This window comes from Anomalospiza imberbis, chromosome 27 (genome assembly GCF_031753505.1).
Source record: "Anomalospiza imberbis isolate Cuckoo-Finch-1a 21T00152 chromosome 27, ASM3175350v1, whole genome shotgun sequence".
In the NCBI taxonomy this organism is placed as follows: Eukaryota; Metazoa; Chordata; class Aves; order Passeriformes; family Viduidae; genus Anomalospiza; species Anomalospiza imberbis.
In genome coordinates this window covers 2,613,077-2,628,015 of record NC_089707.1, presented here as the reverse complement: position 1 = coordinate 2,628,015, position 14,939 = coordinate 2,613,077, and the positions used below count along the sequence as shown (strand labels likewise).

Here is a 14,939-nt window from a genome sequence, read left to right as displayed (position 1 = left end):
TGTAAAGCTTCTTTGGACTGCTGTACAAACTGAGTGTCCAAGAGGCCTCCTTACATGTTATTTGGGAACTCTGGCAAGATCTGATCAGGGTGTTTGTATTCTAGCAAGGTCCACTTACAATCTCTCTTCCTGGATGTTGAATTTCAGAGTGGCTTTGATAGAAGATGTGAACCGCATGTCCCCCAACGCCTTGGCCATCGTGTTTGCTCCGTGCCTCTTGCGCTGTCCTGATACCTCTGACCCCTTGACCAGCATGAAGGATGTCTCAAAAACAACCATGTAAGTTTTGGCAGTCTGCTGAGAAGCAGTGTTTTGGAATGAGATGGAAGGTCAGTACCACTCCCTGTATTTGTTACAAGTTTATTTTTTTCAAGCTGAGAAGCTGAGGTTCAAGAGTTGTTGAATTCTAGCTCTGCCAGTGTTGCCAATTCATACACCCCTCTCTGACCTTCCACCTGTCTCCATTTCACTAAGCATAAAATAGGATGATCTATAAGTCTTTACTATCAGGTTTGTGTTTTACATCAAGATAATCTATTTTTTGGGGGTCTTGTACCCTAATTATCTATTTTGCTGAGATACAAGGCATAATAAACAATATGATGGAGAATTAAGCTGTCTCCTGCATACTTGGAACCCCCTGGTGATCTCTTCTGCATTGTTCTTTGAATTGAAGAAGGTTCTGTCCTTGACCCTGTCTGTTCTCCTCACCCTCCAGCAGCTCTGGCTGTGAGAGCCCCTCACCATCCTCACTGCATGGCTGGCCTTGCCTCTGCCTCCAATGAAAAGAGAGTTTGAAAAATGACAGCTTTTTGTAACTTCTTACTGACCCCTGGGGCCATAGAGGTGCAGAAGGGCATTTGCAGGCTCGTTGTGTCTCTGCCAGCCTGTGCCAGCACAGGGACAACAGGTAGAAGCAGCAGGAGCTGTTGGCAGCTGTGGTAACATCTGTGTGCTCACCACTGTGTACAGCCAGCATGGGAGGCTGTGGTGATCCCAGGTGGAACGTGTGCCATTACCTGTCACCATTACCTGTCCTGTCGTGCCTGCTGTGTTGGACTCCTCACCCCGTTAGCATGCAGTGCTGCTGTGAGGGATGGGCTGGGACACTGTGGTCACACTCCATCCATGTGTGTGTGACAAACACCCCCAGGCCAGGAGCAGCATATCATCCCACCATGGTTGTTTCAGAGCCTTCATGGTATGAGGCAGCTCAATAAGCTCTTGCCTTCCTCACAGGTGTGTAGAGATGCTCATAAAGGAGCAGATAAGGAAGTACAAGATAAAAATGGAAGAAATCAGTCAGCTGGAAGCAGCAGAGAGCTTCGCTTTCCGACGGCTCTCGTTGCTTCGGCAGAACACGGTAAGTGTTGAAATAAAACTTCCAAAATAAAACTTCCACCAACTTCTTGGGGAGGGAGTGCTACTTCTCCTGTCCATCCATTTAGTGAGTCAGAAATCAGCTGGAAAAAAAAGAACTGCCCAAAGCTGTAGGTAGGAACTAAATATACAGCTGCACTGAAGGTCTGATAAATGAAGGGTGCAGGGGCGGGAATCTGCTTTTGTACTGTTCAAAATCTATCCCCATGTAATTCTGTCAGTGGAACTAAGATTGAGTGTCTGACATGGTAAAAGAGTTCCTTCACTCCAGAGATGGCTGGTGTGCAAAAATATGCTGCATTCTAGGAGGGAAAATACTCTGTTTTTGTTGTACTGATTAATACAAAGCAAACTGTGCCTGATCAGAGGCTGCATATAGTGAATTTGGTCTCCATCTCTCTCTAGCTCTGGCCTATAAAACTCGGGTTCTCTTCCCCTTACGAGGGGAAGCTGGTATGTACAACTGCCTGGCTCCAGTGCATGGGTTTTTCTTACGGTACTCTTGCATGACTAAAATACTTACACGGGTTGTAACTCAGTTTTAAACGCTCTTTTGAACAATCAGGACTGCATGTACTGGTGCAACTTCCTCCCCAGACTGCATGCAGGGCTGCTGGGCTGTTCTGTCATCACCTGATACTTTATAGACACTCTATGTAACTTACATTGGATGTAATATTACTCATCAAGTGACTACTAAAACTAAGCTGAGCGTCACAGATCCAAAAAAGGTAACAAAATCCTGGATATCAGGTGAATAGGAAATTTTCTTACTTTTTGAAACATTTGTGTGGATAACTAACAGCTCTTCATCAATTCCATCAGCCTCTCCTTTGACCCACTCATTTGTCTCCTACTCAGACTTGCAGATGGGTGTAGCTGCTTGTGGCTGACGAGTGTTACATGTGAATCTGTCTTGCAGAGTAAAAGCTCTCAGGTCAAAGGAAGTGACAGTGGCACCTCAGAGCTGGACTCGGTGCACGAAGAGGAGGACGTTTCTGAAGCCAACAACCGGGAGAAGGAGATTCTCATTGATCGCATACAGTCAATAAAAGAAGAAAAGTGAGTCCCCCTTTACCTGGTCAGGCCATGCCCTTTGCACTGGGAGGCAATACAGGTGGTAAAGCAGGATACCTTTTGTCCAAAAGGATCTAACTGTTCTGGAGGCCTTCATGAGGAGGAAAAGGAAAATACAAAGCACTAGCTGAGAGAAAATGAAATGAATAGTTAATGGCTACATGCTTTACCTCTGAACGCGAGCTGCGTAAAGGTGCTTGTGTCAGAGGTGCTGCAGCCTGTGTTTGATGCAGGGAGGACATCACTTACCGCTTACCCGAGCTTGACCAGCGAGGCTCTGACGAGGAAAACGTGGACTCGGAGACCTCTGCCAGCACAGAGAGCCTGCTGGAGGACAAACCAGGCCGGGTGGATACCGAAGGTCAGTATTAAGGTAGTAAGTGCTTTTTTTTATTCTACATCTTTCACTGCATACAGCCAGGTGACCAAACATTATCTGGTCACAGTGGCTCGTATCGAGTTACATTTTAGGCCTGCTATCAGTCTCTAAGTATGTTCTTTCTTTAAAGCAATTATTGGATTACACTGCCGTGCTCAGAGCTCCAGCGTGCCTGCCAAAGACATTTGCAAAGTGCCTTCTCTCCCGCAAACCTCTTCAAATTCTTACTCTGCATCCCTGGCTTCAAGGCGCAGATACTCCTTAACACTGTCCAAGATTAAAGTGCCCCGTCGAACTCCAGTGATGCCAACAGCAAACATAAAACTTCCTCCCGGGATGTTCAAATGTACAGAGTCCCGGGACGAGGCTTTCGCTAAGGAAGAGAGTCAGAGGGTGCAGTGGAGGGAGCAGCCAGCGAGGCGGACAGACAGCGTCCAGTCGGTGTACATTGCACAAGGGTCTGCACTGGCCCACGCTCAGGAACTCGGGGACGAATACGAACCCACAGCAAAACTCAAACGCAGGTTCTCGGACCCTTACTCTCACATTCCCTGTGTGGAGAAGTGAAATTCTTCAGCTCTCTGGACTCTTCTTGAAGTTGACCACAGCCTTGGCTTTAACCCTTTGAAGGCTGTGAACTTGTTCATGGTCTTTTAAGTGGCTGCGGGGAAGGCAGCCGGGAAATGTACAGTACTGTAAGGGTTAAGCAAGGTTGTTTAAAGCAAATATTCTCCACTTTAAATTAAAACCTTGCAAAGAAAGTAAAGCCTCATGTAGAATAAAATACATGGATTGAGTGTACAGGAAAAAAACCCCATTCCACTGCTGTGCCTTTTCCATTTGCCTTACAATGGACTCTCATGGGACCAACAGTGAGTTTAGGTCAATGTGTGTTGCCTTAATGTTTTGTATGATTTTATGACAATTTTCTCTATGGTTTACAGAACTGTTAATGTGGTATAAGCCTTAACTTGAGACCAACATGTATAAAAACGTTTATTAAAACATTGCACTTTTAAAAAAATACATGTGGTGGTTGATCGATGCCTGTCTAACAAGCAATTTATTCCGAAGGAAGCCTTTAACTGGGATACTGTTTTTATGAAATACTGGTAGAGAACAGGGGAAAGGGAAGCACTAACGCGGCTGTGGTGTCACAGGGGAGGATTTTGGTGCTCCTGGAGCAAAGGCGGAGCTGCCACGCTGGGTGTGCTGTGCCAGCCGCCTCACCTCCGTGCCTGAGGGCGACCTGCCATCCCACATCAGCGCCTTGAAGCCGCGGCCATGCCCCGGCCCCTCACGGCGCTGCACCGTGTCAGAGTGAGGGAAGAGCTCAGCTCGGCCGCAGCAGCCGCCGCAGCGCTGCCCCGAGCGCAGCTGCCTCTGTGCCCGTGTGCACGCCTTGGCTCTGCGGTGATTTGGGGAGATTTTGGGGTTTTTTTTAAATAAACCGGGGCGGTCACGGCCCGCCCGGCGCTTCCCGCCCCTCCCCGCGCCCCGCCCCGAGATGGCGGCGGCGCTGAGGCGAGTTCCGGTGCCGCCATGGCCGCGACGCGGCTGGAGCTGAACCTGGTGCGGCTCCTGAGCCGGTGCGAGGCGCTGGCGGCGGAGCGGCGGGACCCCGAGGAGTGGCGGCTGGAGAAGGTGAGGCCGCCGCTCCCCTCCCGCCCCTCTGCCCCGCAGCACCGCGTCCGCCCCCTCAGGAACCGAGACGGGGAGCGCTGTGGTGTTCAATCCACAGCCCTTGCCAGACAGGGTGTTTCTCCTTAATGCCGTCGCTTAAAATCTTGTTTTTGCCCTCAGTATGTGGCTGCTCTGGAGGACATGCTCCGGGAGCTGAAGAAGCAGTCCAGGTGAGCGCTCTGAGCCCCTGGGTGCCTGGTGTGGGTTTGTGCTGCAGGGTGTGCCGGGGGAGGTTTAGGTTGGATACCAGGAAAAATTCCTTCAGTGGCAGTGGTAAAACACTGGAACGGGCTGCCCAGGGAAGCGATGGAGTCACCATCCCTGCAAGTGTTCCAAAGGAGAGCGGATGTGGCGCTTTGCAATGTGGTTTAGTGGCAATGGGGGGATTCAGTCGAAGGTTGGATCTGGTGATCTTGGAGGCCTTTTCCACCATTAATGACACTGTGATTCGATAATCTCTTACCCGTAAGTCGGCCATAGCCCACAGACACCATGGCAGTGTGTGCTTCCCTGTGGAAATACGTATTCCTTGAGCCCTCCCTGCCTTGGAAAAGGTGATTTTCAGAGAATTGGAAGTGTATTCCTGATCTGAGGCTATTTTGCTTCTTTGGAAAACCATGTGGGGTTTTTTTATTATTTCATTTAGAAAGTAGAACACTAGAAAATGCTGATAACTTTTGGTTTTGATATTGTTATCTTTCAATTCCAACAGCAAGCCAGCCCCTGAACTGCTGAATGAATACTCTCGCAAAGTGGACTTCCTAAAGGGACTCCTAGAAGCTGAAAAATTGGTGAGATCTACTAGTTCAGCTTGAAAAGATTCCAGTATTCTGTGTTTATATTCACCTATTACCTGGTTCCTATGCTTACATTTATCTTACATCTCAAAATAACAGTCATTAAAATCTTATTAGGCACTCCTTGTGAAAGCCCGCATAAATATATTGGATTCATATTTTGTTAAAAGAAGGTATGGTATGAAACTTCTTTTCAAAAGCAAAGTGTACGTTGTGTTCATCTTTCTCACTCCTTTGCTGCGAGATGCAAGGGCAGGTGCTGTCCCTCAGGCCTGACACCTCTCTGGGCTGGTCCCAGGTCACCTGGAGAGCTGTGAAATGCCAGCAAGCCGGGTTTAGCCAGTGAGGTGCAGTCGGCACTGCTGTTCAGGCTGACTTCCCTGTTGGGAAGCAGCTGTGGGATTGCACCCCCATCCTTGTGGGTCACACCCCAGCTGCCTCACGCTGCAGAGTGTCATATCCATGACTGTTCCCTGCTTCTTCCCACTCCCAGTCTTCATCGATGGAAAAGGCTCTGGCAAACCAGTTCCTGGCCCCTGGGCGCACCCCGACGACGGCCAAGGAGAGAACCCCGGCCACCAAAACCGTCCACCTGCAGACCAAGGCGCGCTGCACGGGCCAGATGAGGAGCGAGCTGCTCGGCACGGTGCGTTCAGCGCTGCTGCTGCTGCTTCACAGCTTGTCCTGCTTGTGTCCAGCTGCCTCGGGTGGCTGTGTCTCAGAAGTGTCCCAGGCTGGGTGGGGAGGCACCTCTTTATCTCTAAATCCTAGGCACAGGCACTCTGCCAGGCCTGCAGGGCTGTCCTTTATCACTGACCCTTTGTAATCTGCTGTTTTGGTTCTCTTTCTCCTCCCAGGACCCCCTGGCTGCTGATGGTAAGTTCAATCTGTTGGCTCCTCTAACTGTAGTCAACCTGAGTCCTACAGAGAGGGGAAGAGGGAGGTCAGGTGTTCTAAGACTTCCCAAAGTGTACTTTTAATTTAGTGCCTCACTTCTTTTCAAGACAACAGATTTTAAAAACAAATGAAACCAAAAACTCTTGACAGTTGAAAGCAGAAGTGTTGTTATCAATGGTGGCAGGGACTTGCAGGAAGCTCTTTTCGTAGCATTCATGCAGAAACAGACATTCTAATTACAGAATTAGCAGGGACAATTTATTTTGTGCCTGTTCCCTTCTGCTCTGAGCAAACCATGTGATCCTGGGTGTTTTGAGTAGGTGTTGTTCAGTTCCTCTGGAATACACAGCCGTGTTATTCACGTAGGGAACTGGGAGGAATTAATTTGATGTTTCCATGGCTACTGTTAGAGCAGCTGGAGCTGGGCCAATCTAATGTGTCCTGAAAGAACACCGAGACACACGGGCTGAAACCCTGCCCTCAGGGATGTGATTCAGCTGGGGTTTTTCCCCTCTTTTGATGTTGGGTGTCCTCTTTTCCCTGCAGAAAGCAGGTAGGCATTTGACACCCATATTCCTTGGGGGTAGAGGCTAAGTAGGATTTGGATATCCAAAAATCCCTTACAGCAGACTTGTTTTTTCAGCCTGTGATTGCATGGGAATTTATAACATGCTAAACACCTTATATTTTTCCAGATTCTGAGGAGTTGAACATAAGGAAGCGAAAGTAAGTCAAAATTTCTCATTCCAGTGCTCAGTGTTTTGAGGACTGTTTCCCCAATTTAAAATCCCAGATACGCTTTAAATTAGGTGAAGTGTCTGTTCATAGAAACCAAAATATAATTACTTCAGTTGACTCAATGGGCCTTGTTGTCTTGTAGAGATGTAAAACCTGGGGAAAACTTGTGAGATCAGCCCAGAAGGAAGTGTAAATCCCCTTTTTTTCCCCCCTTGTGCTCTTGCAGAGGCCTCACATCAGACGAGAAGCAGTCGGCAGTGGAGCTGGATGCTGTGCTGCAGCACCACCAGGACATGCAGGAGAAGCTGGCTGAGGAAATGCTCAGCTTGGCTCGCAGCCTCAAAAACAACACTCTGGCTGCCCAGAACGTGATCAAACAGGACAACCAGGTAGCACATGTTGAGCCCCTCAGTTTTGCAACCCGCAAGGTTCAGGTGCTGATGTGTGTAATCCTGTAGCTCCAGATTCCAGGTGGGATTGGAGTGGGGAGACTGGGGGCAGCACCTGCCTGCAGTTGAACCTTTTCTCAGTTGGAGGAAGCTGCCAGACCTGGCAGCTGTGAGGCTGACACTGTTTGCTCTCTTTGCTCCACAGACACTGTCACACTCCCTCAGGATGGCAGACCAAAACTTCGAGAAGCTCAAGGACGAATCTGACCGCCTGGAACAGCACGCCAAGAAATCTGTCAACTGGCTGCTCTGGATAATGCTAATTGTAGTTTGTTTTATATTCATCAGCATGATTCTATTCATCAGGATTTTCCCCAAACTGAAATGATTCTGTTTCATTTTACTTAAAGCTGCCTGCAGTGCAGTGGGAAAGCTCAGCTGGTGTAAGAACTGTCACAATCAGTGTCCTTAAAGAGGCTGTCCAAGGCCTGCCTTGCATCTCCTTCTCAGTGCAGGGTTTCCTGAGGAAGGCTTTCCACACTTGCGTACTTGTTTACTTGGTGACTGTTGTTGCCTCTTGCAGGGAGAGCTGAGGTAAGATGAGAATTTACACTGAGCTGCTAACAAGTTCTTTAGTGGATAAATACAGTCATTTTTAATGTGTTTGTGACAAATGTTATGACTCCTGAAAGGCGTTTAGTCAATACAAATTTAAATAGCAGTTGAAGTCTTACATTGTTTCCTGCCTTCACAGCTTTTCTGTACTGACCTAGGAGCTTGCTGCCAACAGGATATTTAATTTCAGTTCTGTACATACACAGCTGCAGGTGTAGAAAGAGAATTCTGCTGCTCAGGCGCTTGCTTGGCTCAGATTCAGCGTATCAACAGGTAAAACTCTTCTCGGGCTCACCTTTTCCCAAATGGGTATTTGGGACTACAGACTTTACCATCTTCTCCAGTTTAGATTGCTGCAGGACTGGAGTTGCTTTCTGTGCAGGGTTTGCCTCCCTTTTGTGCGTGCAAATGTTCTCACTTCTCATTGTGGTGTTGATGCTGTTGCATGAAGGAAACACTGTGACCCTGCCACCTTCTGGTCTGTGGAACTGTACACACAGTGCTGCAGGTGGCACAGACCTCACCTGTGCAAACATGCTTGTGCTGGAAGATGAGGGCAAAGGAAGGTGGTGTCTTCAAGATGGAAGTAATAATTTAAAAAAAATATTTAGCCTTTCTTTTTGAGCAAATTATTCCTGTTGTCTTCAGAGTTCACTAAAATAAAACAGAGAAAAAAGAAACTCCTATTTTTAAAATACTGCTGCTGCTAGAAAAACTTGGAGGCTGCAGTAAAGCAGGGTTTGTGTGACAGCCTGAGAGTCTCTGTAGGTGCTTGAGATGAGCTGAAAGCAAACCCTTCTGCATCCTGCTGGTCAGTGTTCAGGTGTGTCCCATGGAGGAGGTGACGGGCAGCAGGTGACCCTGGCTGTGCTTTGGTCTGGAACGAAACCATGGGGTGTTCCAGGCCTGGCTGCTGATCCCAACAGCCCCGGGACAGGGGATGGTGGGAGAAGAGCTGTTGTCACAATTGGATTCTTAGGAATATCCAGCTTTGCTTTGAACACATCCCAAAGCAGCAGGCTCTGTGTCAGAGCTGTGCTCCCCTCTGCACAAACCCATCTCTGGCAATGAAGACAGTTAACATTTTTTACACAGAATACTTCTGTTATTTAACACTATGTTTGCCATGTAGTATGCCACTCACTTATGAATTATCAAATGAATAATTATAGTATGAGGTACAGCTTTTAACTCCAGCTACTCAGGTATCTGCAATATACTCCTGTTTTGCTTACCTTGAATTTAGAGAAATTTATAGTTGTAGCAATCAATTTATGGACATTTCTACTTTTCCCAGTTGTTTTCCTTCATCTCTAAGTAATGTTTGACATTTCACTGTGCTTCATTAGTCAATGCTGTGTCACCAAATTATTTTTCAATTCTGATTGCTCACTACTTTCCCTGCAGGCATTTCAATGCCAAGCTCTTCTCTTAGAGGCTGAATGTGATGCTGGAATGGTTTTTGTGTGTGAGATTCTGGGATGCAACATTAATGCTTCATCGTCCATAACACTGTCCTCTTTATTACTTGAAATAAATTATTTTTTCCCAGTTTACAAAAGATTTGGTGCATCATTGCAGACAAGTTTAAAACTGACTTTTGCTATCAGCAAAATGGGTTGCCTACAACTTTTTGGCACTTATAAATTAGGAAATTTTTGATTGGAAAGACAGCTGCTAGTGATAGCTTGTCTCCAAGAAAACATCCACCCCTCCAAGTCACAGATACTGATTTACAAAGAAGCCTGCATGGAGTGAGTTCAGAAACCACTTAACTTTTGCCCATTGACATTTCATGGGTGTTTGTTATTTTGAATGAATGACCAGGAGTGAACTCTGTAACACTTTTTGTTATCTCCAGTGGCCGTTGAGCACTGAGCCTCTACTTCCTGGGGCTTCTCTCCCAGGTGGAAGAATGTTCCCTTTTTCTCCCAACCCAACGGATCCACTGCCCTGCACACAAAGGCTGGGCTGTTGTCTTTGCTTTTCTCGAGTTAGTTTAGCAATTGGAGTCATTCAACACCACTTTGAAGATGGGAGCTGGTGCTATTTAGAATAAACAATGACTCAGGGCTTTGTGACATTTCCCAGATGAATGACAGTTTTTATTTTTGACTGACCTGTGAAGGGTGGTGGATGCTCTGCTGCTCCAGCCCTCAACTCCATTTCGTGGCACAGGGCTTTGTGCAGCTCTCCACAGAATAATATGTATAGAATATGTATAGAAATGGCCTTCTGTGAGAGTTGCTTAACTTTCCCAAAAGCTTGGGAAATCCAGATGGGGAGATGTTTATCAGGCACAGGGCTGGGCCTCGCTTGGCTTCTTGGCAGACTACCTGCTTTGAGAGAGCAAGGGAAATTAAACCAAAACCCTTTTGGAGGCTTGGGTCACGTCAGGCCAGTGGATGCAGCAATTCAGAGTCTGGCAGCAGCAGTGACTCTGGGTTAGTCTAAGCTTTTCTGGCAAACACCCTTGGTGGCAGGGACTCCACGTGTTACAATGCTCAGTGTTTAGCAGTGTCCTCATCACAGATGGGATGTGCTGGAAGGATCCTTCACGGGCTGTTGGTGCAGGAATGGCAGGGGCAGAACACTGGATACAATGGCTCCTGTGGCTGGGCAGTCCCAGGTTTTGGGTTTTCTTTGCACTTTGTGCATCAGGCTTGAGAGGCTGTGAGCAGCTTCCCCAAACTGGCAGCTATTCTGCCAGAAGGGAATATCCTATGGAGAGTGAAAAGGAGGGAGTGGGCAGTGTTCTGCTCCTGACTGTTCCCTGTGTGACACCCAGCGTCACCTTCCTTCTCACTGTCTGCTGTAAACCTGCCATGAAACCTCAGAATCGAGTCTTATGATTTATAGTTACAATTTAGTTTATTTTACGAAAGAAATTCTTCCCGTGAGGGTGGTGAGGCCCTGGCACAGGCTGCCCAGAGCAGCTGTGGCTGCCCCATTGCTGAAAGTGTTCCAGGCCAGGCTGGATGGGGCTTGCAGCAACCTGGGATAATGGAAGGTGTCCGTGCCCATGGCAGGGGTTGGGATGGGATGGGCTTTTAAGATCCTTCCAAACCATTCTATGATTCTGTGAATCATAAAAACTGTAATGGCAGTGCTAGAGCAGCTCGGAGCAGATACTGAAATGTTGCGGTCTGCAGCAGAATTCCTGATGTAATTCCCAAGTCCCAGGGCCTGGCATGGGGCTGGCTGGGAGCTCCTGTCCTGACCTGCCCCACTGCTGGGAATCCGTGCACTCGCCGTGTGTCCCACTGAACGGGAGTGACATTAAACCCCAACGGCGCTAAATCAATACCACCTGTCACATGATGCCACCGTGACATTTCTGGCATGAGCGCTCCCTCTAATAGGAGCTGGAACTGAGGAGCAGCAGCAGTTAGTGAATAATGGATCAGATACGGCTGGTTTGTAACATTTACAGAGGGAGGGCGTGTCTCCCAGCGACAGAACAAACCGGTTATCAAACGGGAACTGGGAGTTCTGACTCGTCCAAAACACAAACCCTGAGCAGCGCGGAGCACAGAGCCAGGGTTTGGGAACCCCTGGTGCTGCCCAGAGCGCCAGCACTCTCTCCAAATTAGACTCTGGATCAACAAAAACAGGCATTAGTGTCAAGAAATAACCAAGGAAGGAGGGGCTGGGGGTGAGCTGTGGATCAGAACTGGTATAGCTGGTGGCTGGGCTGGAAGCCGGCGTGGCCGTGCTGGGGGCAGTGACACGGACGGCTGTGGCCACTGCCCTGCGCGTGGTGGCCGATGGAGAACAGGGAGCCTGGCAGCAGGTTGTGCAAAACACACCTGGGGCTGCCTGAGGTGAGCGGCAGAAGTTCAGGGAAGGATGGAGGATGGAGGGTGAGGAGGCTCGGGGGGCTGAAGGCCACATCTCTCTGGCTGTCTCACATCTGGGCCCTGCTCGCCAGCCCCAGGTTGGGAACGCTGACAGTACTTTGTTTTTTTCATGTTGAAAACTTTGATGCTGAATTAGAATAAAAATATTCTTACAAGGAATTAAAAATAAGTCAAATATTGCATCTGCCTCTGTGACACCCAGAAATCAAACTGCACAAAACCAGAAACTGGACAAAAAAAAAAAAGCTAAAATGAGGCAGTGCTGCAGCTGGCCATGAAGACCTGGAATTTGCTTCCTTCATCTCCAGGGTCTTTGACCTGCCTGTAGCAGAGAGATGCCCTCTGCCATTTTCACCCTGGCCAAAATTTGTATTTGCTCATGGAACAATAGAATTCTCCAGAAGGATCTGACAGTGTTTCCTGTTTCAACAGTAAAAAGCTGAGACTTCTGTCCTTAGCACATAAAGTGACCGGATCTCCATCCTCTGAGCCTTCTCACCGAGAAAAGTCACTTATCGGATTTGGTGTGGACGGAAGGAAGGGTAAGAAAGGAACTCTGTCAATCCATGACGTGAAATATTTTATATTGATAGTTTTGGCCAAGGGTTTTGTGTGACTCTAAACAGGATGAGATAATTTTCCAAGGTCAGCTCTCCTGTGCTCTCAGAGTTAGGTTTAGTCACTGAGAAGTCAATCCCGTAAACCTTCGCAGCAACATCCTGCCAGTGATGCAGAGACTTGGCTGTTGTTGGCTTCAACAGCAGCTCTGCTGCATCTTCAAAGGGCAGGAGGCTGCATAACGTGCAAATTGTCTGGTGAGAAATGTGTGAGCAGGAAAGAGTGCCTGGCAAATCAATAAAAACAGAGCAACCCAAGCCATGGGGTAACTCTTCACCCAGGCAGTTGGAACTTGCTGTTTAGAGAAGGCCACAGTGAACTGGTGGAGCAGAAAGTGGGAATTCTGACCTCAGCTCAGCCCCCAGGCTGCCGTGTGGCTTTGGCTTCTGAACTGGTTTTCAAGCAGTTTAATTCTTAAAACAGAATTGGTACCAATGAACCTTCCAGGTGAGTCAACTGCTCCAAAGCTCCTTTTGGGCACAAAGTCTGTGTTCCTTGACTATTCCCAGGCTGGTTAATTAGAGAGGAACTTGAATTTGTATGGCTAAAGGCACACAACCTAAAACCCACCCATGTGTTCCAGTGTATAGAGAAAAAGACGTGTTGGTTCTCAAGGTGTGAAGCTCTCAGCAAGCTCCATGTGTTGGTGGTTGGGAGCTGAGCTGGGTTCTCTCTCCACAGACACTTGTGACAGTACAAGGATGTCACTGCTGCAATATTCAAGCTGCTTTACAAAGGGGGAGATGTTGGAACCCAGAATGTCCCTTGGACACTCCTGGATGTTCCGGGCTCGGGAGCGTTTGAGACCCTGGAGTGCAGCCACAGACTCCTGTGGCTTTGAACCTGATCCATGGAACAATTTACCAACCTTGCAGGAAGAACAAGGAATCACAAAAGTTTAGATGTTATAGTAGAAGTAGTCACAAAGTGAGAGGAAGAGTTTTTGAGTGCTGTACAGGGGGGTTTTAGGCCTTGTACAGAGGGGTCTGAGTTTTGTACATGGGGGTCAGAGGTTCTAAGATGGAGGGACTTGGGTGTGCCCTGTCCTCCTTCTTTCTCCTTCCTAACCTCCATGTTCTTGGTGATGCTGGCACTCACAGATTGGTTTAGAGTAGAAAGTCACTGTTCAATACAGGTGATGGGCATTGGGGTAAAACCATAAACATTTAACACACAATGTGTGATATAAAAGAGGGCACCAGCCCCCTGGGAGTCAGTGTGTGACCTCTCCTGACTGCTGAACGGACCGCAGCAGCTCAGGGAGAAATCTTTTAGATAACACACAATAAACTACCTTGAGAGCGGACCACTGAAGACTACTGAGCCTTTCTTTGGAGGCACGGGTTGGAGGAGAGACTTTTCCATCTTTCAGGGTCACCCCAATCAGGGAGTGAGTCTGGATAATTGTCCCTACTTCTTTGTGCAAATGTGGCTCCTGCTCCAGGGATGGGTTTCCAAGGGCTTCAGTTCTGAGCAGCATTGATGTGGAGGAGGGATCTGTTGGGAACTTGGTACTCTTCGGTTGGTTTGATGTGGAGGCATCTGTAGGACAGAGCAGTAGACTTTGGACAAGGGATGGAGGACAAGACACAGGGAATGGCTCCCATTGCCAGAGGGCAGGTAGGGATGGGATATTGGGCAGGAATTGTTCCCTGGCAGGGTGGGCAGGCCCTGGCACAGGGTGCCCAGAGCAGCTGGGGCTGCCCCTGGATCCCTGGCAGTGCCCAAGGCCAGGCTGAATACTGGGGCATGGAGCAGCCTCAGATAGCGAAGGTGTCGCTGCCATGGCAGGGGGTGGGATGGGATGGTCTCTAAGGCCCCTTCCAACCCAAACCATTCCATAATTTAAGTAAGGAATGGATCAAACCAAAACAGGTAAGTCTTTGTAGGATCAAACACTCTATTGCAAGTCTCTCTGTCCTTATTTTCTCAGGAAGATTCAGATCTGAACCCCCATGGTCTGTGATTGTCACAGTTCATAGCACTTATCCCTGCTTATTTCCAAGTTCTTTTAACTAAACCATAAAACATCTGTAGTGGAGAGAAAGAAATATGACTGTTGCCAACATTTAATATATCAAACCGGTGATTTTAGTAGCTTCTTGAATCAGGAAAAGAAGAAGAGCCTGCATTGCAGCTATTAGAAAAAAAAAAAAAAAGAGTAAGCAGGTGTTGGCTTAGTTTCTAAGCGCCCACATTGCTCCTGTTGGTTTATCTGATTGCAAACCAAGTGCACTGTAGCGTGATGAATATGTAGCAGTGGATGTATGGGATAGATGCTGGAAAGGTTGCACCCTGATGTTCTTAATCAGTAATTAGAAACTAAAAATAGTATTTTAAGGAAAGATAATAAATCTGTAGCCTTTAATCCTCATGTGCCAATGTGTAAGCTGATATCATTATTACATGAAAGGCAATGAGAACATAAGTGAGTAAGCAAGAGCAGGTTGCTGTTACAGTCACAGTATAAATTCCACACAGCCCGAGCTGTCCAGGTGATGTTTGG

The 14,939-nt window shown here is 47.8% G+C and overlaps 2 protein-coding genes across 9 annotated transcripts in view; both read left to right on the top strand.

The window, feature by feature from the left end:
• Positions 1-3,860, top strand: part of MYO9B (myosin IXB) — a 43,479-nt gene extending 39,619 nt beyond the window's left edge. For 4 of the 8 annotated variants that reach the window (XM_068173724.1, XM_068173721.1, XM_068173722.1 and 1 more), the window contains 6 exons: positions 148-279; positions 1,240-1,363; positions 1,786-1,833; positions 2,303-2,442; positions 2,691-2,818; positions 2,967-3,860. In XM_068173724.1, coding sequence (XP_068029825.1) covers positions 148-279; positions 1,240-1,363; positions 1,786-1,833; positions 2,303-2,442; positions 2,691-2,818; positions 2,967-3,403 — 1,009 coding nt within the window. In that variant the 3' untranslated portion in view covers positions 3,404-3,860. Of the gene's footprint in view, positions 1-147; positions 280-718; positions 911-1,239; positions 1,364-1,785; positions 1,834-2,302; positions 2,443-2,690; positions 2,831-2,966 lie in introns of those variants that run through there. The other 4 variants (XM_068173723.1, XM_068173720.1, XM_068173725.1 and 1 more) reach the window with 3 other exon arrangements.
• A 465-nt stretch (positions 3,861-4,325) lies between these two features.
• USE1 (unconventional SNARE in the ER 1) lies at positions 4,326-7,861 on the top strand. Its single transcript, XM_068174254.1, has 8 exons — positions 4,326-4,480; positions 4,640-4,689; positions 5,232-5,310; positions 5,810-5,962; positions 6,174-6,192; positions 6,909-6,939; positions 7,178-7,340; positions 7,546-7,861. Exons 1-8 carry the CDS (start codon positions 4,379-4,381, stop codon positions 7,726-7,728), a joined length of 780 nt encoding a protein of 259 aa, XP_068030355.1. The 5' UTR covers positions 4,326-4,378; the 3' UTR covers positions 7,729-7,861.
• The last annotated feature ends 7,078 nt before the right edge of the window (positions 7,862-14,939 follow it).

Bases quoted from the DNA above. Each gene is read 5' to 3' on its own strand.
- USE1 (XM_068174254.1), top strand. From the start codon at position 4,379: ATGGCCGCGACGCGGCTGGAGCTGAACCTGGTGCGGCTCCTGAGCCGG. The intron at 4,481-4,639 runs GTGAGGCCGCCG...TTTTGCCCTCAG, and splicing joins AGGAGTGGCGGCTGGAGAAG to TATGTGGCTGCTCTGGAGGA. The intron at 6,940-7,177 runs GTAAGTCAAAAT...GTGCTCTTGCAG, and splicing joins TTGAACATAAGGAAGCGAAA to AGGCCTCACATCAGACGAGA.